Source organism: Nicotiana tomentosiformis, chromosome 5 (assembly GCF_000390325.3).
Source record: "Nicotiana tomentosiformis chromosome 5, ASM39032v3, whole genome shotgun sequence".
NCBI lineage: Eukaryota > Viridiplantae > Streptophyta > Magnoliopsida > Solanales > Solanaceae > Nicotiana > Nicotiana tomentosiformis.
The window spans coordinates 91643390-91670081 of record NC_090816.1 but is presented as its reverse complement, the minus strand read 5'-3'; the positions used below and the strand labels follow the sequence as shown (position 1 = coordinate 91670081).

The 26692-nt window shown below is 38.1% G+C and overlaps 1 protein-coding gene across 3 annotated transcripts in view; it reads left to right on the top strand.

Moving 5' to 3' along the window:
- The window catches only part of LOC104097316 (uncharacterized), a 33737-nt gene extending 10813 nt beyond the window's left edge, over positions 1-22924 (top strand). For all 3 annotated transcript variants that reach the window (XM_070175093.1, XM_070175092.1, XM_070175094.1), the window contains exons 5-16: positions 7687-7830; positions 7992-8096; positions 8180-8305; positions 9338-9538; positions 9982-10088; positions 10189-10351; positions 10518-10583; positions 17120-17213; positions 19961-20073; positions 20516-20586; positions 21422-21620; positions 22005-22924. In XM_070175093.1, the coding sequence (XP_070031194.1) occupies positions 7687-7830; positions 7992-8096; positions 8180-8305; positions 9338-9538; positions 9982-10088; positions 10189-10351; positions 10518-10583; positions 17120-17213; positions 19961-20073; positions 20516-20586; positions 21422-21620; positions 22005-22430 (1815 nt within the window). In that variant the 3' untranslated portion in view covers positions 22431-22924. The remainder of the gene's footprint in view (positions 1-7686; positions 7831-7991; positions 8097-8179; positions 8306-9337; positions 9539-9981; positions 10089-10188; positions 10352-10517; positions 10584-17119; positions 17214-19960; positions 20074-20515; positions 20587-21421; positions 21621-22004) is intronic.
- Positions 22925-26692: the final 3768 nt, after the last annotated feature.

The window sequence follows — 26692 nt, the reverse complement described above, 5'->3', positions numbered from 1 at the left end:
TGGGGATCAAGAGAATTCATACATGTGGACATGAGAATAGCCTAGTGATATGGACCCTTCTCAAACCATAAGGTTGGGGGTTTCGGTCGCCAAGGGAGCAAAAGTATGGAATAGCCACTGTTCAACTTCTGGGTAATAGGGTGGGGTTTACCAGTTACCATCTACATGTGGGAGGATAGTTAGACTAGTCTATTAGGGGTCATTTGGCTATCAGGATAGGGATACTAATCCCGGGATAATATTTGGGATTACATTTATCCCATATTTGGTTATAGGTATTAGCTAATACCTGTAGAAGTTTTGTATTAAAAACTTGGTATTAGCTATTCACATTAGGGCTGCTTATAGGGCGGTTATTTACTCTTAACGGTTTGGCTTATCGGTTATCGGTTTTTAAATGTATTAATCTGCTAGCCACCCGATAAGATATCGGGCGGATTGGTATCGGTTTAGCTATTATCGGGCGGTTATCGGTTTAGTTTCAGTTGATTGAAACTTAACATACTTCAACACAGTGTTGGGGAGTACATCCCCGAGACAACAATATAGTCAATATTTCTCATACATATATATCAACTAAATTACACCATGAGGCCATATTACTAGAATCAAATACTGGATATCAAATACTTCTTTTATCTTCTCATACTACATTCAAGTGGATGGTAAGGGATTGAGAAGTGCACAACAGAATACATCAACAGTATCATTTGAACAAATTTCTTACTGTTTAAGAAGATGACAAACTGTTAAAAAACAAAAACACAACTTGGTTAAGATTGAACTTAACCAATTCGATAATCCAGATGCGAAGTCCGCTACCATATCCTCTATCAAGATGATATGCTGGCGGGCTTCCATCGAGGCACACTGTTTGTTGTCTCATAAATAAATAAATACTTAGTACTCATAGAAGTCTGCATGTGATTCTCTTTACTCTCTGTTGCTTAATGTATTGTGCAGTGGCACTGTGAACTATGGTTATGTTGACAATCAGTTCTTTTTGAGCCGTAATAGTAGTCAACATTGCTAGCAATGCTAACAAGAAGCTAGTTGCCATCCTGCAAAACATTCAAATTATTAAGCAGTTGTTGGTTCGTGCTTATATTGCTTTTTTATTTATTCGTGTATTACTATTGTTTATTATGAAACCTCCCACGCTGGTAATAAATAATTGAATCTTTCTTCTAAAGTTTAGAGAGCAGCAGTAAACGAGTTCAATAATATGGATAAAAATAAATTTTATATATATATATATATATATATTCTTAACGGGTTAACAGATTATCCGTTAAGAAAATTGAATAATCCGCCCCCAAACCGATAAGCTGTTAATAAAAAAATTTCAATCCGTTCCCCGTTCGTTAAATCGTTAACCCGATACCAATAAGCCATTAAGCTTCGGTTTCGGATCGGTTTTCGGTTTCAGTTCGGTTTTGAACACCCCTAATTCACATTGGATGTCGGATAATTATAATCCTGAGATTATTAATCCATGGATATCCCATATTGGAACCAAACGACCCCTTAATGTAATTGATTGAAAGTCAATTCCAGAAAAAAAAATGTCTGGAAGTTGGTTCCGATTCTTCCGAAAAAAGGCAAGTATCAATATGAACTAAAGGTGCATCTTTTGCTTTTACTTTGGTAAAATTTCTTAGAGTAGAATCTGTAGAATAATGGGTATATCCAGTTTATTATACTCAGTTTTAAGTTAAACCGAGAACATACTAGTTAAGTTGAAAAACGTCATATCATGCACGAACCAAGTCACTTCAAATTTCATGTGCACTTCTCTACTATTGCTGAAGTTAATTTGATACAGCTAAAGAGGTGCAATGCAAGTTAACATTAATAATAGAAGATAATGGTGATTACACTGTAAGATGATTACATGTGTCACCACATTTTTCTTTAGTCCGAGGTCATTTTCTTTCAATGCATCAATGCTTGCGACTATAAGCTCGCTAAACTGAAGGCCTTTTAGACCAAAAACTTGGGTCTTGCCAAGTGTGAATCTGGCGAGAAAGAACTAGAATTATTTTTGAGAAAAGAGAAGTGAAACTTCTTTTTTTAAATTTTATATTAAGCCGCCTTGTAGTTGGGGGGGGGATTTGGCGTAGACCCCTACCTCATAAATTAAAATCCAAAAAGTAAATACACCATAGAGGGGGACAAAACCTAATCTCCATGTGAATTAGACATCCCCAAATTCACCCAAAAAAATTTGCATCTGATAATCAGTGTGACCAGTTGTGTGCATTTGTATGATAATGCTATGTTAGAGAGGACTCTTCTCTGTAATATGTGAAACAATAAGAGCCAACATAAAAAAACATCACTTTTGTATGAGAAGCTAAGTGAACACAATTTAGAAACCCTAGCAACTAATTTTTTTTATCACCTAATTTATATTTCAATTTAATTTTTGTTTCGCTATCCAATCGATATAGTACTTTGTTACGGTTAGGGATTGTTTAGTTGGTAGGATAAGGGATAACAATCCCGATATAAAATGCAGGGTTATTTTATCCCGCATTTGGTTATGGGTATTTATTAGTCCCGGGAACCATTTTGTGCCAAAATGGTGGATTAACTATCCCATGTAGATAGTGAGATAGCTAATCCCATGGGATATCCCAACCCATAAGATATCCTTGTGTATCCTATCCCACCAACCAAACGACCCCTTAGAGATTAAAACACTTAAAGGCAAAATTGAAAATAGAAGACTTTTGATACATTTTTCCTTCTTTCGTAACCCTCACACCACCACCACCACCACCACCAACTACCAATATAATCCCACAAGTGGGTCTAGGAAGGGTATTGTGTACGCAGACCTTGCCCCTACCCCAGAGGAGTAAAGAGGCTGTTTCCGATAGACCCTCGGTTCGAGAAGACGAAAAGAGACAGTAGCTCAGTAACACAACTGAAGCCAAAAAGATAATACCAGCAATGTAAGAACCAGAAAATAGATGGAAAAGCAATAACAATAACTAGTAACAATGGCACGGTACTATGAAAACGAAAAAATAGTATGGACACAACATGAACCACTAGCAGTCTAAAGACAAAACACTAACAGACTATCCTCAAACCTAGTACGAAGTAGAAAAACGCTCAACTACCTCCTAACCTTCAACACTAATGCTCGACCTCCACATCTTCCTATCAAGGGCCATGTCATCGGAAATCGGAAATCTGAAGCCGCGCCATGCCCTGCCTGATCACCTCTCCCCAATACTTCTTAGGCCGTCCTCTGCCTCTTCTCATACCCGCCAAAGCCAACCGCTCACAACTCATTACCAGGGCATCTAGGCTTCTTCTCCACACGTGTTCGAACTATCTAAGCCTCGCTTCCCGCATCTTGTCTTCCATGGAAGCCACGCCCACCTTCACCCGAATATCTTCATTCCTAATCTTATCCAGCCTGGTGTGCCTGCACATCCATCTCAACATACTCATTTCTAATACTTTCATTTTCTAGATATGAGAATTCTTGACTGACCAACACTCTACTCCATACAACATGGCCGGTCTAACCACCGCTCTATAGAACTTATCTTTAAGTTTCGATGGCACATTCTTGTCACACAAGACGCCAGATGCTAACCTCCATTTCATCCACCCCACCCATATACGGCGGGTTACATCCTCGTCAATCTCCCTATCCCCTGGATAATTGACCCAAGGTATTTGAAACTTCCTCTCTGATGATGATTTGTGAGTCAAGCCTCATGTCCATGTCCGCTTCCTCAGACACGTTGCTGAACTTGCGCTTCAAGTATTCTATCTGAGTCGTGCTCAACTTAAAACCTTCAGACTCATGGGTTTGTCTCCAAACCTTCAACCTTTCATTAATGCCGCGTCGTGTCTCATCAATCAGAGCGAATAACATACACCATGGCACCTCCCCTTAAATATGGTTTGTCAGTGTGTCCATCGCCAGGGCAAATAAGAACTGGCTGAGCGCAGATCCTTAGCGTAACCCTATAACAACCGGAAAATGCTCCGAGTCACCACCTACTGTCCTAACCGGAATCTTAGCTCCATCATACATGTCCTTAATCACCCTAATGTAAGCTATCGGAACACCTTTTACCTCTAGGCATCACCAAAGAACCTCCTTAGGGACCTTGTCATACGCTTTCTCTAGGTCAATAAACACCATGTGCAAATTCTTCTTTCTATCCTGTACTGTCCACCAACTTCCTAATAAGGTGGATAACTTCTGTAGTTGAACTACCAGGCATGAACCCGAACTAGTTGTCGGATATAGACACCGACCTCCTCACCCTCACTTCCACCACCCTTTCCCAAACTTTCATGGTATGACTTAGTAACTTGATACCCCTATAATTGTTACAATTCTGGATATCACCTTTGTTCTTGTACAATGGTATCATTGTACTCCATCTCCATTCATATGGCATCCTTTTCGTCCTGAAAATAACCTTAAACAACCCAGTCAACCACTCCAAGCCTGCTCTACCCACATACCTTCAAAATTCTACCAAAATTTCGTCTGGCCCGGTCGCTCTGCCCCTGCTCATCTTACGCACAACTCGCACGACCTCCTCAACCTTAATGCGCCTACATTACCTAAAATCTCGATGACTCTCGGAGTGCCCCAATTCACCTAGCACACTGTTTGTGTCCCCCTCTTCATTTTGAAATTTATGAAAGTAAGTCTGCCATCTCCGCTTAATCTGAGGCTCTTCCATCAACACTCTGCCTTCCTCGTCTTTGATGCACCTCACTTGGTCCAGATCACGAGCCTTCCTCTCTCTCGCCTTGGCTAGTCGGGATAACTTCTTGTCCCCGCCTTTATCCCCAGTTCTTCATACAGATTCATATGTTGCAGTCTTAGCCTCCGTGACCGCTAACTTCGCCTCCTTCATTTTTCTTATAACTTTCTATGTTCGCTCTCCTTTCCTCGTCTGTGCTCTCCATTAACTTCATGTACGCCACCTTCTTTGCTTCCACTTTTCCCTTGACCTCGTCATTCCACCACCAATCGCCTATGTGACCGCCAGAGTAACCCTTCGTGACCCCTAACACCTTTCTCGCTGCCTCCCTTGTACAGTTCACCGTCATTGTCCACATACCGTTTGCGTCCCCACTACTCATGCACAAAATGAAAACTAGAAGTGTTTTTTGTGTTGATTCGTAACCCTCACAACGTAACAAGGTACTATATTGACTGGATAGTGAAATGAAAATTAAAGTGAAATATAAATTAACTATATTAAGTGATAAATTTTTTAGTTGCTAGGGTTCCTAATGTGCTCTCTTAGCTCTCGCTTCTCATACATAAGTAGTGATGTTTTTCGTGTTGACTCTTATTGTTTCACATATTAGCTTAGCATATCGTGCAAATGCACACAACTGGTCACATGAATTATCAGATAAAGTTTTTTTTTGGGTGAATAATAGGATGCCCAATTCACATGGAGGTTAGGTTTTGTCCCCCTCCTTGGTGTATTTATTTTTTGGATTTTAATTTATGAGATTGGGGTCTAAGCCAAACCCCATGCAGCTACAAGGCGGTTTAATATAAAATATAAAAAAAGAAGAAGCTCTCACTTCTCCTCTCTCAAATTAATTTTAGTTCCTTTTTCGCTAAATTCACACTTGGCAAGACCCAAGTTTTATGTCTAAAAGGCTTTTTGCCGAGTAAGCTATCAGCCTGGCTGATACCAAGAATCCCACATCGACTGTTTAAGGGATAGTTGTTCTCTTTATATGGCTTGGACAATTCTCACCTCATGAGCTAGATTTTGGAGTTGAATGAGGTCCAAAGTTCATTTCTTTATCATGGTATCAGAGCAAGACCCATTTCAATTCTCGTTTTGTGATGTCGGACGCCTGTATTATATTATCCACGCTCCAGATGTATGGTCCCGGGCATGCGAGGGAGTGTTGAAGAGAGTCCCTCATGGGCTGTTTAAGGGATGGGTGGTCTCTTTATATGGTTTGGTCAATACTCACCCCATGAGCTAACTTTTGAGATTGAGTTAAGCCCAAGGTCCATTTCTTTATCAAGGACAAAGTAGAAGGGAAAAGGTCAAATACTCTTGTACTTTGCATAAAGGTCTATATTTGTCCTCCGTTAGAAGTTGGGGTCAAACATACCCTCGGTGGTATACTTTTGGGCTAAAAATGCCCTTATTAACGGGCCTTTGTTTGAGTCTTAATTATCTCTGATTGTGCTGATTAGCAGTAGAGGCCGACACGTTGCTCTATTTTAGTTATTCCCTTTTTTCCAGCTTCCTCCACTCCCCTCCACCTTCACACCAAAACAACCACTGCTTCACTGCTGGTCTACCACCTTCATCAACACCACTTCAGTCTCTCTCCCCAAAAAATCCCTCTTCATCACCGTAACTAAGTTCCATCAGAATAAAGGAACAGAATACAGCGCGAAATCAGTGGGGATGAATGCCCAAATGAACAGTAACAACAATGGGGTTCAAGGAGCCATGCCGAATCAGTGTGAAAATGCTACGCCAAGTTGGATTTCTTGCGAAATAGACTCAGTAGCTTTAGTTATATTGTTGTCTTCTTCGTTCCTCCATGGCTACATAATTCTTCATTGTTTAAAATTACTTGTGGTCATCTATTCTAAATGCTTAAACCATAAGGATGGGTCTTTATCTCTTTCTCTTTGTTCCTATATGTTAACATTTTAGTGGTTTTGCTTCTCGTCAATTGTTGTTTCTACTATTTTAAGAGCAATTTTCTCCTAAGAACTTTTAGATTGCAGAGTAGGTGAAGAGAGTACATATAGATATTCAGAGAAAAACGAGGAGATTTTGGGCAAGTAAAGAAGAAGTTAAGAGAATTGATAAGAAGGGAGATTTGGGTTTGAAGAATGAGTGTGTCTAGGTTCAAAAAGTGCATAGCTGTTGATTGATCTGTGGGTAAAGCTTGCCTTCTCTTGGGGGTGGGTACACAAACAACAAAATGAAGGGGAGGGGTGGTGGTAAATGTGGCTAATATGGTTGGGTTAAAATTAAGCTGACACATGACAATCATTTAAAAACTAATTAGACTTTAATAGTTGTCCGTTAGTAAGTAAGGGCATTTTAGCCAAAAGTATAACGGTGAGGGTATGATTGACCTCAACTTCTGACGGAGGGTAAATATAGACCTTTTTGCGAAGTACAAGGGCAATTTGGACCTTTTCCCTAAGTAGAAACCTGAACAGAGGACCGACAGTAGCGCTAGCTGGTTCTCAACATAAATTCCTTGATCCTAATGGTCCATTAAGTAGATTGTTTTAACATGAGTGAGCAGGTCTATTTCTTCTTGCTGTTTATTGTGCCAATTCCAGAGCTATGCCACTTTATAAAAATAAAAAAAGAAATCCTGCTATGCTTACATGTTATTTCTATTTGAACTAGAATCTGACGAAATAATGAAAAGCTTGTGGGGTCACAATTCCACCACCCCAGGAGCAGAGTGCTTCCTGCTTTCAAGTTATTTAGGTCAGTGGGGTTCTTTGTTACAGTTTGCTTTTTCCTGATTAGGTTTTCCATGGAAAGCAGAATTGTTGTGCGACAAGATTATACAGTGCCACACGTGCCACTTAGAGTTCTGTATCCATGTTCTTTGTAAACATGAAACATATAAAGATAGATCATGTTCTATTTTCATCTTTGCTTTGAATGGTGATTGCAGGCACTGTCTGAGCTCCACGATCGAATTCCACCTTTCCCCAGGGATGTGGCCATGAAGATCATTGAGGAAGATTTGGGTTCTCCTGTTACGACATATTTTAGCTACATCTCTGAAGAACCTGTTGCTGCAGCTTCATTTGGTCAGGTGGCTTTTTTATCTCTGTTTTGTAGATGGTTTTAATATTTGTAATTGTAGGATATTTCACTGTGCACCCTTTTACGTAGTATTGAAGATATGAGAAGTGTCATTGATATGCTTAATATCACAAAATTGTTTATTCATAATATTGTCTTTATACGGTATAGGTGTATAAAGGGAGTACACTTGATGGTTCAAGTGTGGCAGTGAAAGTTCAGCGACCGGACTTGCACCATGTAGTAGTTCGGGATGTATATATTCTTCGTGTTGCGGTTCGTATCTAAATTACCTGTGCCAGATTTTTTTCCCGTATAATCATTGAATTCAAGACTAACCTAGCAATTAATTGCTTCAGCTTGGACTCGTGCGGAAGATAGCCAAAAGGAAAAATGATCTTCGTCTATATGCAGACGAGCTCGGAAAAGGGTTGGTTGGGGAGTTAGATTACACCTCGGAAGCTGAAAATGCTTTGGAGTTTAAGGTATTTGATCGGTTTTTGTACAACCTCCTCCTCCCTTTCATAAGCAAAAAAAATGAAATGAAAAAACGAAGGAAAAAGGAAGAAAAATAAGAAGAAAATAGGGAGAAGTCAGTTAGATAAAAATCAAAAGCAGCTGTAAAAGCACAAATGAAGGTCCTACTAGCTAATTGCAGATGCTTTTGATGGATTTAGATGTTAAACCATGATAGTGGTCTTTGGTGGTGTCTGCAAGATTTATAAGCTTCACATAACTTTTTCACTGTTGGTTGATGTAATGCCTTCAAATTTAAGATGATATCTCAACTTTCCTTTATTCAATGCGGTGATTGCTGTTGTGACAAAGACAAGCATGTCTGAAATTGATCTGCTCCTCATATAAAAGAAGCAATGTGCCATTCTGATGCACTGAAGTAAGATACTAACCAGGACCTTGCTTCCTTGTTACTTACTCCCTCTGTTCCAATTTATGTGAACCTGTTTGACTGGGCACGAAGTTTTAAAAAAATGAAGACTTTTGGAATTTGTGGTCCTAAACAAGTCAAAAAGGGGCCAGACTATTTGTGTGGTTATAAAAGCTTTTCATTAAGGGTAGAATTGTAAGTTTAAGTAAAATTGTTTCCAAATTTAGAAAGGGGTCATTCTTTTTGGAACTGACCAAAAAGGAAATAGGTTCACATAAACTGGAACGGAGGGTGTATTTAGTTGATTTTGGGCGCATGTTGAAGTTGGAATTTATTTGAAGTGATTATCCAACAAGCGCATACAGTTTTGCCATGAAATTATGGTGCTCCAACCTAAATTGCTTGGTTACACATACAATTTTGTCTTTTGAGAGTTTAATCCTTTTCTTCTGGATCATAGATGAGACTCTTTTCTACGTATGTTCTTTTCCTTTTCAATGAGTAACTGAGAATATGCTCTAGCTATGAGACTCTTTCCTCCATTTTTTTTTTTTGGTTCCTTTTCAATGAGTAACTGAGTATATGCTCTAGTTACTGTCTTTCACTATCTCTTGTCAAACATCTACTGCAGGAAGTTCATTCTAGATATTCTTTCATCCGTGTTCCAAATGTTTATCAAGGTCTAAGTGGAAAGAGAGTTTTGACTATGGAATGGTTGGTTGGTGAGAGTCCAACTGATTTGATGATGATATCCACCGAGGATTCTGTTGTTCATCAATCAACACAAGGAGAGGGGCGCCAAAGTGAAGCTAAACGCCGTCTGCTTGATCTGGTGCATTTAGTTTTGTTCTTTAATCATTCTTTACTTCATTGAGAACAGGACATTATTATCCTTATTGTATAGCTATTTAAACATTTACTAAGGTGCTTAATTCAAGGTCAACATGTTATATAGATCAAGAATTTTAACGATCTTTAGATAAAGCTGTGGGAATTCGTAATTAATAGAGAGAAAGGAGTCAGCAAAATGGTACATCTTTGTGCTTGATGAATTATGGCAAGATCTATATGATCTAAGGTGGCTATGTTAGGTACCCACTTTCAGCTTGATTTTCCTCTTCCAATCTGGAAAAGAAAATGGAAAGTAGACTTGAGTAGTTATCTTGAAAGGTTAAGGAACTATCTTCTTTTGCATGGCATGATGTGAGATGCATCATTCTAATATCGTTGATCCTTTCATGCTGATAGATTCTTCTCTATCAACTACTGCTCTAGGTTAACAAAGGAGTGCAGGCATCACTAATTCAACTCCTTGACACTGGGTTAATACATGCTGATCCACATCCTGGAAATTTAAGATACACATCATCAGCACAAATAGGGTATCTTTATGGTTTCTGCTGAAATAATCAATTTTCTATTAGACGCAAAGAAGTTGGAATGTTGTACTTATTGCTCCCATCGAACTCTCCCTTGTTGTAGGTTTCTTGATTTTGGCTTGCTTTGTCGGATGAAAAGGAAGCATCAGTATGCTATGCTTGCATCCATTGTGCACATTGTAAATGGTGATTGGGGATCTCTTGTGCTTGATCTAACTGAAATGGATGTTGTTACGCCAGGGACTAATTTACGCCTTGTCACCATGGTATTATCTACATATCTTAGCATATCATTTTTTACTTTTCAATCTTGTGGTGTTCTGGTGCATAAAAGTATCCGATGCATATCTTTAAAGCCAACTGCTTTAAGCTCAAATGGATATCAGCTCTATAGGCTACTAACATCACCTTCTTTTTGAAAAAATTAACCAGGATTTGGAAGTTGCTTTAGGGGAAGTTGAATTTAAGGGTGAACTTCCTGACATCAAGTTTAGTCGGGTAAGGATTATAAATTTATCAGCAGTAGTACTTGTGTTGCTTTCTCATGTTAAGTCGATGGTACCAGTGCACAGAGCCTAGTTGGCTTGTATTTTGAAAATTGTTTCTGAATATATAGAGTAGTATTTATGTGTACTGTTTATAATCAGTTTTCTTTTGGAAGTAATAGCTCCAAAATTTGTCTTTTCTTTATGATATCTGAACACTTATTGTGATTAATGAAACTGATTAGACCAGAAACAAAAAGAAAACCTAATTCAATGAGGTGAGATAATCCAAACAAAGCTGGTCCATTTATAGCATTTCCATTGCATTTCCACTAACCATATTCTTTAGCTTATACTCCCTATGTCCCACTTTATGCGACACACTTTCCTTGTTAGTCTCACAAAAAGAATGCCAACTTTCTCTTTTTGGAAACTGTTTAGCATCCCTATTTTACACTTAATGACATGATTTGTTGGGACCCAATTGATATGAAAGTTTATTCTTCTAGGAGAGGAAAAATGAAAAGACATGTGGAACTCTCTCTACCATTCATTTTTTTTTTGATAAGGTAAATTGTATTAATCAAAAGGGAGAGAACTCCCGTGTACACGAAGTATACCCAAGACGTAGAGAATTTACATCAGAACATGATTCTCTACAAAAGACGCCCAATCTTCTATACAAGTAGGGGCTAAATGAGTGCACCAAAAAGCGATCAAAGATAAAAGACTATTCTTAAGATGTGAAAAAGGAGACTCAATCTCCTCAAAAGCTCTCCTATTTTTCTCCCCCCATACTATCCACATGAGAGTTAACGGGGCGAATTTACACGCCTTTTGCTTTCTTCTTCTACGAAAACCGCCCCAGCTATATAACATTTCCTTTACAGTGCTTGGCATCACCCATTGAACACCAAAAAGATTCAGGATTGACCTCCACAATGCAGAGGACACAGGGCAATGCAACATAAGGTGATCAACTTCTTCCCCATAGCTTTTACGCATGTAGCACCTACTAACAAGTGTAATTCCCCTATTTCGGAGATTTTCAGCAGTTAAGATCACTCCCCTTGCCGCTAGCCATGCAAAAAAGCACACCTTCGTGGGCGCCCTAGGAATCCAGATCGAGGAGTATGGAAAATTGGTCTCCTCTCTCACCAACATACTCTGGTAAAAGGACTTTACGGTGAACAAACCATCGCCACGCAAGTCCCATCTCCAAGAGTCACAGGATGGCTGGAGCATGTCTTGCCCGTATAGCAGTGCCAACAAGACTTGAAGCTCCGCAATCTCCCAATCTTGCATGTTCCTCCTGAATGAGAGGTCCCATTCTACCCCCCTTCATGCTCCTTGCGAATCTGTTGGACCATCAGTTCCTTCTGGTTTGAAACTCTGAAGACGTGGAGGAAGGAGACCCTCGGAGTATTCTCTCCACACCACCTATGATTCCAAAAGCTGACTCTCCTTCCATCTCCCACCCTGTAAGTGATGTTGCCACTGAATGCTTCCCAATTCTTCATGATACTCCTCCACATGCCACACCCGAAAGGTGTTGTGATCGCCTTGGTCCTCCAATCCCCTCCCGTTGAATCGTACTTTTCTATTATGACCTCCCTACATAGAGCATGCTCTTCTACCCCGAATCTCCACAACCACTTTCCCATTAAAGCTCTGTTAAATACCCTAAGATCTTTCACTCCAAGTCCACCCCACTTCTTTGGGGAAGTGACTGTCTGCCAATTCACTAGATGAAACTTTCTAATTCCATACGCCGCATCCCACAGAAAGTTCCTTTGAAGTCGCTCCAGTTTTTCTGTGATGTTCACCGGTGCTTGCAACAGGGATAAGTAATAGGTGGACATACTCGATAAAGTGCTTTTGATAAGCACTTCCTTACTTCCTTTTGACAAATACCGTTTCTGCCACCCTGCTAATCTTTTTTCAACTCGCTCGATCACTGGATTCCAAACCGTAGTATCCTTATATGAAGCGCCGAAAGGGAGACCTAGGTTAGTGGGAAGGGAGCCCACCTTGCATCTGAGAACACCAGACAAGGCATCAATATTAGTAACCTCACCTACCGGGAAAATCTCACACTTGCCGATGTTGATTTTGAGTCCTGATACTAACTGAAACCACTGCAGGACCTGCTTCAGGTAGGTCAACTGATCCATATCGACATCACAGAAAATCAGTGTGTCATCCGCAAAAAGCAAATGTGAGACTCTTCGGGCACTGAGCACCCCAATCGGAGCTGAGAATCCTCTCATGAAACCTCCACCTGCCGCACGATCTATTTGCTCAGAGCATCCATCACTAGAATTAATAACATGGAGGATAGGGGGTCACCTTGCCTGAGACCTATGGAGCTGCCAAAGAAACCACACTGGCTACCATTAACCAGGACAGAGAATCTGACTGAGGAAATGCAGAACTTTATCCATCCCCTCCATCTTTCCCCAAACCCCATTCGCATCATAATGAAGTTCAGGAACTTTCAATTGACATGGTCGAAAGCCTTCTCAAGATCTAACTTGCAAAGTAAGCCGGGTTCTCTATTTTTCCTTCTGGAGTCTACAAGTTCATTTGCCACCAAGGCAGCATCCATGATCTGCCTACCTTCCACAAACACATTCTGGGAGGATGAAACAGTCATGTCAAGAACCTTCTTAAGTTTGTTGGAAAGCACTTTAGAAATAATCTTGTAAATGCTCCCCACTAGACTAATAGGCCTGTAGTCTCTTGTAGTCTCTGATACAAGATGCACCTTCTTTCTTAGGCACAATAGTAATAAAGGAAGCATTGATACTTCTCTCGAAAACACCATTCGCATGGAAATATTCAATGGCTTCCATCAACTCCCCCTTGATGGTGTCCCAAAAGAGCTGAAAGAAAGCCAAGGAGAAACCATCAGGCCCGGGGGCCTTATCACCAGCACAACACGACACTACCATTCATTTAAAAGGATTATTTTGGTACTTTGTATATATTTGGTTTACATGTCAAAAGTCTTCTTTAATTCTTAAATTCCGTGCCTAGCCAAACACCTTCACATAAAATATGACGGGGAGAGTAATAATTAGTCAGCTTAGTATCCAAGAATTTTTTTAATTCCCTCAGTATAAATTGTAATGGGTCTTCGGTAAGTGGACATACTAAGGCCAAGTTGCTACCCCTTTAAATTGGATTGGTTGTAAGTGAACAATGGGCTTCTTCCAGAAGTGTAAAAGAAGACTTTATGAAAGCTATTGACTACTCCGAACAACCGGAGAGATTTTGAGAAGAGTTTTAATGCTACATAGCTTTGATTCCTATGAAAAAAGCAGCCAGGGAAGTGAAGGACCTTAGGCCTATTGGGTTATTGGAAGTTTCTGCAAGATTGTTACTAAGTTTCTCACAAAAAGATTAGAGTGAGAGTTATGCCAAAGCTGATTTCCAACATACAGATGTCTTTCTTGAAAGGGAGGCAAATTATGGATGCAGCTTTAATTGCAAAAGACCGTCTTCGCTCTAAGGGATAGGAAACCAAGCATAATGTGCAAACTTGATATTGCAAAGGCATAGGATCATGTTAATTGGGGCTTCCTTCTCAATGTTCTTACAGATTTGGGCTTTTTCAGAAGTAGCAAAAATTGGATTTAGCATTGCATCACTACAGTTCGACTCTCTATTCCTATTAATGGCACCCCACAAGGATTCTTTGCTACGCAAAGAGGGTTGAGGCAAGGAGACCTAATCTCCAATCCAATTCCTGTTGGTGATGGAAGGTCTCGGTGGAATGATGATTTTTGCAGTAAATGAAGGCTGGATCAAGGGCTTTAAGATGAGTAGAGGACAGCAAAGAGATCTCTCCAACACATCTTCTATATGCTGAGGATACACTCAATTTTGGCGAACAAGAAGTGAGACAACTAAGGTATCTGAGATTGATTTTTAATGTCTTGAGGCTATTTGCAGGGCATCATGTCAGTTGGGCAAAAAGCAGGCTAAATGCAGTCAATTCAGTAGTACAATTGCACAACCTGGCAGCTATTCTTTGCCGTCACACAGAAAGTCTCCCAACAGTATATCTTGGATTGCCTTTAGGGGCAAAACACAAAGCTGATTCTATATGGCAAGATGTGATTGAAAAATATGAAAAGAGACTATCCAATTGGAAGAAACAATACTTTTCTCTTGGGGGTCGCTTGATTCTAGTTACTAGTGTATTGGACGCAATGCCGGCATATGTTACGTCTTTGTTTTCCAATGCCTATTAAAGTAGAAAAGAGAATGGACAAGTTCGAGAAGATGTCAAATAGAACTCTGTCACCACACAAAAAAGGAGGAGGTTTGGGTATCAAGAATCTAAAAATGCAATGATGAAATGGTGTTGGAGATTTAATGATGAAGACAACACTTCATGGAGAAAGGTCTTCACTGTGAAGTATGTCAAATGAATGAATGGGTTTCAAAGATGGGTCCCCACCTCATTGAGTGAGTGTTTGGAGAAACATTAGAGCTCTTTGGCTATCCTTTTCTCAGACTACTGCAATCAGAGTTGGCCATGGAAGAAAAGTATCTTTATGGCCTTGGCAATTGGCTTGGACATTCACCTCTTAGAGATCTATTTCCTATGCTTTACGATCTAGCTTAAGATACCAAACTTACTTTAGCACAAAGCAGGGAGGGTAATAGTTGGAACATTCTCTCTAGAAGAAATCCTAATGGCTGGGAAGTTAGAAATATTACAAAATTTTCAATCTTTTATCTTCATTTTCTGGTTTTGACAACAATACTGATCAGTTAATCTGGAGAGGGCAGGGCAATGGTTCACTCACTGTCAATTCATGCTACAAGATGCTAATCAGCTTACTTTGGCCCATGGATGAGAATTTTGAAAAGTAAGGCACCGACAAAAGTCATGTGTTTTATGTGGTTGGTCACGGAAGAAGCATGGCTGACTAAAGACAATCTACAAAGGAGAGGGATACAGCTAGTCAATAGATGCTACATGTGCGGAATAGAGGCAGAATCAGTTAACCATCTTTTCCTACATTGCTCTATATCTACACAGATTTGGCAGATGTGCCTTAACTTTTGGAGTCAAAGTGGGCTATGGAAAAAGAGCTGCTGAACTTCTTTCATGCTGGAAGCCTCGAACAGAAAAGGGCTATCCAAGAACCTGAAGAAGACTTGGGATACCATACCTGCCTGTATACGGTATGGCTTATTTGGAAAGAGAAATAGAAGATGTAATGAGGACAAGAGAGCTCTATTGTTAAAGTTAAATCTGATTGCATTATGGTGCTAACCTTTTGCTGTAAAATGGAATTGGTTAGTGATGAACTTTTGTTACAGCTTATAGAAGCTTTTATATTGACAGTGGAGGGGTTCCTTTCTTTTGTTTTTTCCGTTCCTTTTTTGGATGTAATGACAGCACTCTCTTAGTGCTGTTCTTTTGACACCAATAATATGTACCTATTAAAAATTAGTTATAAACATCGTTTTTTTTATTTATGATAAAGCCATTGGTTATATTAGGCATGCGAATTCAGCAAAATGAAAAATAAAAAGATAAAGAAAAAATAACTTAGTGATTCAAAGCAAACCAGAGGATAAAAATATCTAAAAATAAAATGTAAAGAAAAGAAATTACAACGAATGGGGGAACGGAAAATATCAGAAAATGAAGATAGCAGAAAAAAATTAAAAAATTGCCATGGCGGTGGTGGAGAGGGAAACTGGTGCAATTGGAGGTAGGACAAGGCTAGAAAAATAGACACTGAAGGTAAGGTGGCATCAGCATGACAAAGAATTTATTTGGTTGGCATGTTGGGGAGAGAAGATATCAGAGTAATACATTTTTGTTACCACGAAATATGCTGGTGCCATAGATCATGGAACTAAAACCTCATTTCTGTTAAGGATGGCTAGGACAGGGAGAAGTGAAGTAGAGTGATCGTTTTTGTGCTAAGAAAGGAAGAAGAAGGGATCAGGAAAAACATGAGAGAAGGTTATATGCGAGAGAATATGCCACCTAATATCTAATATGACAATCCCTTGCTACTAATGACTTCCTCTTCCTTGATTTAGAAGCACTTACCCTGATTTTGGCCTTAACAAGAGTGCTTAAAAAAATCATAACAAGTACTGGGTAACTCTTTTCTGACCTTATCTAGAACCAAATCCTTGTACCGAATGTGGTGTGCGACATTTTAAGATATCAATGGTGGAGATTATTGGTCGCACATACTTATGTACTGAAATGCTTTCATAGCTGGTGAATTAGAAAACTCATCCTTCCCCGTAACAGTCAGTGGAATTCTTTTCTTTACAAATATTTTGAGTCACAACTTAAATGCAGCTGTTTGTATGCTCTGTAAGATCATAGGTATACGTTAATGTCATTTGTTCCTTCCTGAATTCGCTGACATTTCATTTGATTTCAGCACAGGCTTAATATAATCAAGGTCAAATAGTGTTATAAGAGTGAAGAAGCACTATGTACACCTCTGCTTCTTACCTTCATATTGTTATATGGCTGATTATTATGATGTGTGTTTGCAGGTTTTGAGTAAAATAGTGTCTGTAGCATTCAAGTATCATTTCCGCATGCCACCATACTTCACCCTCCTGCTTCGTTCTCTTGCGTCATTAGAAGGTAGATAAGCATGCCAAGCTCATATTTCTTACAACTGTCCTTTTTCTTTTGATAAGTAAGGGTAAGAATTTAGTTAGAATCAAAGCAGCAAAAAGATCTATGCTTCATTTGATCTTGGCTAAAACTGATAACCATATGAAACAAAGGGAGTGTTAATTAAATGGGTCATTTGTTTAGCTGCACAAGGAGATAAAAATCTCGGCATAAAATTTAGCATAACTAGATAGCAACATAAAGCCCTGTATTACTACTATAATCTTTATATAGCTAATGCAATGTTTGATTTCAGTCATAAAATATTGCATAACTAATGCATTATTTGGTTTCCGGTATTGAACTCGGCGCTAGTGTACCATTACACAACTTACGGATGTTAATGTTTTTTTTTTGAGGGGTTGAATATGGAGTAAGCATGCGTGTAATTAACAATACCTAGATAAACATATCTAAAGACAAAAAATACCCTATAAGTAGGTAATCCCTGCATAGCATTTTGAAATGTTGCCATTTTAAGTTGAAAAATCTGCTAATGTAAATACTACCCGAATCGCAATAAAGCAACCTACAAAAGGTTAAAAATAATCCTAAACCCAACCTAAGCCTACAGCTTGCAGCAGCTCCTTATTTCCTATCTTTCCATGGAACCTATATTTTAGCTTGTGTTGTAATTCTGATGTATAACGTGGTTGCCTTTTTTTTTTTCCTGGAGAAGATGATATGAGCAAAAGTAAGACAGTGCATAAAAGCTACATATTTTGCAATTTCCTGATTATATCTTACATGAAATCTACGTCATTTATAGACTAGGTTGCACCAAAAAACTAGCAAAAAAATACATCTGTGCTTCATGCTCTGTATATTCCTCTGTTTTCCTTAAAAAAAAACTGTTGTTTCTTTCTGTCCAAATTGTCCACCAAATGACCGAAGGTATGGTATTCCAAATTTTGTTGTGTTCAACTCTTTTTCAACAGTGTAAACGATCCAGAATATAGTGTGGTATTGTCCATTTCATGACAAAGATTGCATTGAACACGCTCCAAATCTGATAAGTGATCTTACAGTGCAAAAAGGAAAAAAAAAGGGACGACATACTGTTTGTTTTTTTAAAAGATGGTGCAGCAAAAATATTAAAAATATTGATTGAAAATGTCTCAATAATTTTATTAAGTATAACAAGGTTTTAAATAGCCAACTTAAAAACAGAATCTGCAGAAAATCTGCAAAATAAATATTCAAATTCAAAAACCTAAACTATCTCAACTAACTTATCCAATTAAATTTAAATTTAAACAAGGACTCCTCCTACGACTAAACTACTTTTTATTGTAGTAAATCAAATATCAGCAGTAACAAATGCAAAATCCAGCACCCCTCCTTGCTTTTGTTGCTGCAATCTATAAAGGTTGATCCTCCTCAATTTCTGCTTTGGCAATTTGTGCTTGTGAATTTTTTCAAGTGTTTTTGAACGTGCATCCTCTTGCAATATGACTCGTTCTTTCTTTTATTTTTCTTTTTGGTTTTGTGCAAAAAAAACAATCAAAGGCAACTTTGTCTTAACTGAAGGTTCTTCCAAAAGAGTTCTAATTTGGGTAATGATAAGAGTTGCATGGAGTGGTTGTAATGATCTTTCTTCTATTACGACATTCCATAAATCATAGGTTTCAAGAAATTTTTTTATTTTCACTGACCAAATATGGTAGTTTTCGCCAGTGAAAATTTGTGGGGCATTTAAAGAGAGACTGCTGCTTGCCATGTTTGAAAATGGTTTAAAAATTGATTTTGGTTAAAAATAATTTGAAAAGTGGTTGAATTCTCGTAAGACCAATGAAGTTCTTGATACCACTGTTATTTTTTTAAAAGATGGGGTAGCAAAAATATTAAAAATATTAATTGAAAATGTCTCTCAATAATTTTATTAAGCATAACAAGGCTTTAAATAGTCAACTTAAAAACAGAATCTGTAGAAAATCTGCAGAATAAATATTCAAATTCAAAAACCTAAACTATCTCAACTAACTTATCCGATTAAATTTAAATTTAAACAAGGACTCCTCCTACAACTAAACTACTTTTTATTGTAGTAAATCAAATATCAGCAGTAACAAATGCAAAATCCAACACATACCTCTTCAGGGGAAGTGAACTTACATCCTCGGTCACTAGCCAAGAAATGTAAGAAAACTTCAAAGGTGCTTTGTTTTACCAAGTCATCCTCCAAAGCCAAGAGTTAGTGTTGCAAGAAGTCAATAATCTATAGCAAGACCTAACATAGAAAATCCCATCTGAGTGACCTTTCCATTTAATAGAATTATCCTTGTGCTGGTCCAACACAGTAGAGCTGAGAAGATCAAAAGAGAGAAAGTTCTTTTGATTTCCCAGTCCACTTAAGAAGAGTTTCTTTTTAGGAAAAAATACCATTCACGGGTATCAAAAAATTCAACAATTGTAGCATTGTACAGAGAAGAAATGCTGTAGATGTCATGTATAACGTGGTTGCTATCCTTGGTGTGTGAACATTAATGAAGTGAACCTTTGCCTATCAAAAATAAAAATACAAAAATTCACCATTAATGATTTGTCTCCCTCTTCCAATCTGAATGTGCATGTGTTTTGAAGGTACAACCAGTTCTTCGTTTTGTCTCGAAAATGGCTCTTAGAGCAGATTCCTTGTGGGATTGAATTTTTAACATTATACTTATTGTGTTCCAATATAACTGTATAGCTGTAACATCCACTCATCTTCTCAGGATTGGCGGTGGCCGGAGATCCAAGTTTCAAAACTTTTGAAGCTGCATTTCCATATGTTGTTCGGAAGCTTCTCTCTGATAATTCTGCTGCTACGAGAAAAATTCTGCATTCGGTACTTCACCGCCTTATACATTCGGTCTTTAGTCATACTGTGATTGACCTTAATGGTTGTCCCTTGACATATTAAACATCATATTTAAAATGGTGTTCACTGAGCTTATTCTGTTTACTGTTTTATCTGGTAGTTGGCTTGTGGAGGAAATTATGTTTTGACTTAATAATCTCACATCTCATTGGGAGTAAACTTTAGAAAAACTCAGGCATGACAGTCAATATTTTTTACAGTAAGTGGATCGAAGGTTACCCTCACCTTACACACACTCTTTCTTGATTTTTCTTTTGGAACCCTCCTCATGCTGACTTTACCTTTAAAAAATCTTCTCCTTGTTCTGCTATACAAAATTGCTTATTTACTGATACTGTTAACAAAAAGATGACTTTTAGACTTCTGTATCACCTTTTTCTTCAATGTTATGTTTCCGTTCCCTATTCAGGTGGTATTAAACAGAAAGAAAGAATTTCAATGGCAGAAGCTAGCTCTTTTCCTAAGAGTGGCAGCGACTAGGTATCATGACATAGTCCTTTTTTCGTTATACCCTTTTTTTTTTGTTTTTTCGATCAGTAAATTTTAAATGAATGCTTGTGTTGTTTCTTAGTGTATTCTTTATGCATCTTCCTTGACATCCTCTTCTGCTAGATTTATCTATTGTATCTGTTGCTTAGCCTCTATACTTTTGCAAAAAGGAAGAAAGGTGTAATTTTCAATAGATACAGGAGTCCCAAACTGCTTGTCTTGCTACCTGACCTTCTTACTTATCTTTGATCATAACTTTATAATTTGCTTTCTGAGTTTTTCATATCTTGCTGTACATGAAATTACAGTGCTTGGTTTCTGTTTCTTCTTTGGCTGCTTCTTGAAAGGATCTAAAAACTGTTCTTTCATGTATCCAGTGGTGAAAGGCACTTTGTGTGCTTGAGACTTGAGAGATGTATTATGTGTTTGAGTGGTGAAAATTTGTAGCAGGAGAATAAGGAGGGCAGGACAGGAAATGAATCATTTTGGTTTTCTCCTTTCTTCCTCTGATGAGGAATGTCAGCTATGGTATTGGCAATCTTTTTAAGAAGCCTGTGGAATGTGACACAGTGGACTATTTGCAAATTAGTTTCTGTGAACTTTTACATCTCTTAAAGCAATATTAGGAGTAATGCATATTTCCTGACAGCATTCTGTTTCAAATTTTATGCATTCTCTATGCAACGAAGAAATCTGAAAGAATAGACTTGATAGGCCAGTTGGCTACTGCATTTGGTGCATCTTTTAGCTTCTCTTTCAGATGTGACGGTTATTAGAAGCTTTTTCTCCTAGTGCCTTGTGGATGTTGACTGCTAACTCTTTCCAGGAAAGGGCTAAACGCTACCATGGCACCAAATCCTCAAGCATCTCTTGCTTATTTGAACTCTATCGTGGCACCAAATCCTCAAGCATCTCTTGCTTATTCTTCTGATAGAGCTGCTGGTGTATTTGATGTTGCAGACTTGGTGTTGAGAATACTACCATCTAAAGATGGTATTGTACTGAGAAGATTGCTGATGACAGCAGTGAGTGCCTTTGCCTGATATATTGCCTTGACCTGATATTCTTTTACTGTTACCTTAAATATGACAACCCTTTGCTTTTAAAAGAATCAAAGCTTGGCAAACTGTTGGCCTTAAATGGGATCCCGAGGCAGGGTGGGAGGTGGTTGGAAGTTGATTCTTGCATCGAGTCATATGGTTTATTAAGTATGTAAATTCAGAAATGTATAATTGAAGTTCAATGGAAAATTCCTTCTCATTATATGTGTTTGGTGTCTTTAGAAAAATGTTTTTCGCGAACATTTGGAGGTGAAAAATTATGTTGGCCTTATTCTCTAATTTACACATGGAAAAACTGATCGATATCTACATTTTGGTTTGCAACTTGATATCCATTTCTTGTTGTAGGATGAAGCTTCATTAGTTAGAGCATTTATTTCCAGGGAGGCAGAATTCTTTCGTCAACATCTTTGCAGAATTGCTGCTGATATACTGTCCCAGTGGATATTTGAAACAGTTGGAAGTAACGTAATTAGCTCCCAAGTGCAGCTAACGGGTGCAACCACTGTAAAGCTGGGATCGTCTTCGGCAGTGTTCTCACCAGACTATGATTACAAGTCAACCCTCAGGGATCGGCGGCTTAGACTGATTCTCTTCAAGGTCTTAGGTTCTGCAAGAAAAAGTCCAATACTGATGATGAGGTTCTTCTGCTCTTCATTTCTGATTTTTGTCAAAGCATCAGCTTTGGCTTGTCATCGGTTTTTGGTTTGTCTCTCTAACGCTTACCTGGATCGTGTATCACTTGTTCCAAGGAAAGTCGTAGTTGGTGCATAAAGTTTTGGTTCGGCCACAGGCAATTGAGTTATTTAATACCCTCTTTTACAAGTTATATTAAGGAGATTGCAACAAATCACATCTTTTGAAAGATGATGAATACCAGAATCGAGTAGCCTTGTTCCCAAAGTGGATCTTCTTCTACTTGCTTGAGCTAAAATAGAGCGGAGCCCATGCAGCAACTACTTGATCTATAGCTTAACGCGATCCTCTACCCTTCCTCGAAATACTCAACCGATATCGTGACTTTCACTTTGCAAGTTGTCAGAGGACTACCCTTTGGCTCGCCATATGCATAGGAATTCTATGGTTGGCGTTATAGAAAATTGTATAGGACAAGTTGTATCTCATTTTGGCATGTATATCCTTCCTCATTCTAATCCTCGTTGGTCTGAACAATTTGTACAGACTAAGAAAAAGAAGAAGGTTTGTTGTATATTCTTGCATATTGAGGGACCTTTTAAGGGAAAGTACAAAGTTTCTTATTCAGAAAATTTTTCCTAATAGGAGAACGACAACTCCACAAAGTCGCAGCATGAGTTAAGTTTGAAAATGTTTCTCCCTCTTTTTGTTGTTGTTGTGGAGAATATTATAAATGTGTAGCACAAAGACTCTACTAGGTCACAACTACAGTTTGCAAAAGAAAAATCCAAAAGACATACCTTTCTCCTGGATCTTCTATAGTGTCTAACATCGAATCAACATTCTGTACAAAATCTTCCTTACACCAAAAAGTGAAAAAAAGACAGGTAGTTCATCTTGATTTGCTGGTCCCTTCAAAACATGTAAAGTGTCTTTGCTTCCATATAGTCTGGTATGATCTTCCACCATTTTGTCTGACCAGTAGTCATGTAGCTCCCCTGTAATCTTGGGCATGATCCATGATATTTATTTCATGCTTAGAAATAGTTGCCAGAGCACTCCAGTCAGTTTACAATGTATAAAAAGATGGCTGCCACTTTTAGACTCCATTCCACATAGATAGAACCTTGAGCACAATTGCATTCTCCTCTTCTTTAACTTGTCTTGTGTGAGGCAAACATCTCTGACCACTAACCACACAAAACAGCTACCTTTGGGGGGGGGGGGTGTTTTCACTTGCCAAACTGCTTTCCAGCTCCGTATATGAATCAGCCTGGTTGAAATGTGAGTGCCCTGACTTTACTGTAACCAGACCTTTGCTATTCCATCTCCAATTTATCTGTCCTCTGTAGTTGAACTGATCCATAACTTTTAGTAGTTCAATAATCCTCAGTCATTGGGTTGTCTTCTAAAGTTCCATGGCCTATTCAGTTATCATTCTAGAATGACGTCTTCCTTTCATTCCCCACTCTGATATTAGTGTCTGCAACACAGATGCCAGTGTGCTCTAATGGCGAAACCTGCTATAGGGTTTGTTCCTCCCAACTAAATCTCCAGATCCATTTCATAACTAGGCTTTTGTTATGTAACATTAATTAGATTCCTTATACCTAAAGGAAACATTGGATCGAACAAAGCAACGGAATAGTATGCAAGTTTTAAATCTTTTATAATGAATCAACTTTCCAACCAATGATCTTTCTCATAAGAAGTGTACCACACAACTCCAAGATCCTTCGAATATCTCTTGCACCACTTTTAAAAAAGACTGGCTAAGTAGAGAAAGTGTTTTGTATTTTGTACAAGAGATGAGTAACTCAAGCAAAGACTTCGGTAATATTTCTCTACAAAGGCTTTCTTATATAATGCTCAATGCATCACATGCAAAGAGACAAGTGTCAAGTATCAAAGAACATGTGTCTTCTACAAAATCAAGTGTTCTATGAGAACAGGCAACTGTTCTTAGACTCTGACACTTGTATACTTTCATGTAAGATCCATTCGTCTTGCATACCAAAAATCCTTTTGCAGTAGGTTAGCATGCAATTCAATCCCTCATATTGTATATCTCAGTTAAGCTAAGGGAATGGAGGTTCTCAATCACAAATTCTCATCTCTATATATTTGATCTATGAATATACGACCTAATGACGAGACCCTAGAAACTCTTTTCTAGATCTTGTCCAACTTTGGCTAGAGACTCCCAAAACATAATCCCACAAGAGCACAAGAGCGACTGACCTCATCTTGATTCACTCATTACCTTCAATATACACCTTCGTACTTGCAAAACACCTTGTGAAGCCTAAGGTGAATCAATGCATATGTTGGTGCATATAAGATACTATGGCGATCTCAAGTCTAAGGATCACTTACACAACCTCCATATGAGTAATTCCTATGACAAACTAGTAGGACATCTATTAATGTTTTCTCATACGAGTCAATCAAGTGAACTTATTCTCTAATGAGCACCCACATTCTTGTATTTTTGTCACATACACAAGTGGTTATGAGATCAATCACCCTCTCCATTGAGCATGCATAAAATGTGCAAGTCTAACCAACATACCGATATCTTTTCTCAATAAACTAAAACGACTAGGGATGTTTTAAGATCAAGGCTTCTGAGGTATCGATGTTTCATTGGTATGATCCCTAGCATAACCCTCAATTCTATACTCTAATCCAAGGGTTTCATCATCTTTTTCAAATTATATAAACTAGACACTGCACGATAATAAATATTATGCCTTTATTATAATCATACATGTAAAGAAAAGATTTATTATAAAAATATTCTTGTCACATCTCTATGTTGGCTTGAAGGTACATTTTCAACAATACCAACACCATCGGATTTAAATATCTCCATTTGGATGAAAACTTTTTTCTCTCTATTGCCTTAACAAATAAAGTTCCTTCTAATTGCATCAACCCATTTTTCTAGTTTAGCGTGAATAGAAAAAAGGAACATATCTAAAACACTACTAACCTATGTCATTCTACCCCCTATTAATAGGTATTGGCTTTTCTACCTAGCCAATCTCTTCTCACAACTCTCTAATACACCACTCCATATTTTTCAAGAAATTTATTTTTATATCCCAGTGACATCTCCAAATACGTACCAAGAACTTCTGCCAACCTTTGTAATTGTGGCACTTCATTCACTGGAAAACGTACTTTTCCTCCAATTTTACATGGAGCCCAGAAATTGCCTAAAAAGTGTTGGGATTACTCTGAGATGTCTTAATTTCTCCTCTTTTGCATAATAAAAAATCAATATATCATCTGCGTAAAGCAAATAAGTTATTTCAAGGTTACTGCCTACACTGCTTGCCACCTTGAGTCAGCAATCCATTGTTGTTAGCTATCTTCACCATGTTGTTTAGGCCTTCCATCACAATAAAGAAAAAAGAGTGATACGGGATCTCCCTGTCTTAACCTTCTATGTGAAGAAAAAAATCCTTTCGGATAACCATTAATAAAAACAGACTGAGCTTATGCAAAATAGTATCCATTTTCTATCAAAGTCCATATCTCTTAGCAGCTTGAGAAGCAATCCTCAATTCACATAATCATAATCCTTTTATATATCAAGTTTACATAAAATTTTAGGTGTCTTCATCTTTAGTCTAGAGTCAATACATTCATTTGCTACCGTGGCTGCATCTATTATCTATCTCCCTTTTAAGAAGACCATTTCTTTTTAATCTATCCACCAGTTTGGAGATCATTATTTATAGTCTCTCAATCAGCAAGTTAGAGACTATTTTGTAAATAGAGCCAATCAAACTGATAGGTTTGAAATCTCTCAATTCTCTGGCCCCATTCTTCTTAAGATTAAGAGCTACATAAGATGCATTGTTGCTCTTCTCAAAGTATTTGTATGTGTGCGTAAATTGCTCGATGTTTGCATTACATCCTCCTTTATAACATCCCAACAAAAATAAAAAAAACCTACAGGGTACCCGACATAACTAGGTGTTTTATCTGAGGCACATAATTTAACACATGCCCCCAACCTCTTCCTCTTTAAGATTTGTGCAACCATTGTTTCTCTGCCTCATTTATCCAAGGATAGTCCACCAAATTAAATTCGGCCCTCCACTCCTCTATTTCAGAATGTAATCTGGTAAAAAGTAAAGATTTCCCTTTTAATCACCCAGGATTCTCCACAACACCCGTTTATTTTCACCTTGTCAATTCTATTATTCTTTTGTCTACATTAGCTATTGAAAGAACTTTGTGTTTTTATTCCCTTATTTGGCCATAAAACCCTGGATCTCTGTGTCCAAGTTATCTTCTCATTTTTAGCCATTTCTTCTAATTTCATGAACATACTAGCCCTATGCAATAATTCATCTCCGCTCAGGCTTCTTGTTTCTTGAGCAACA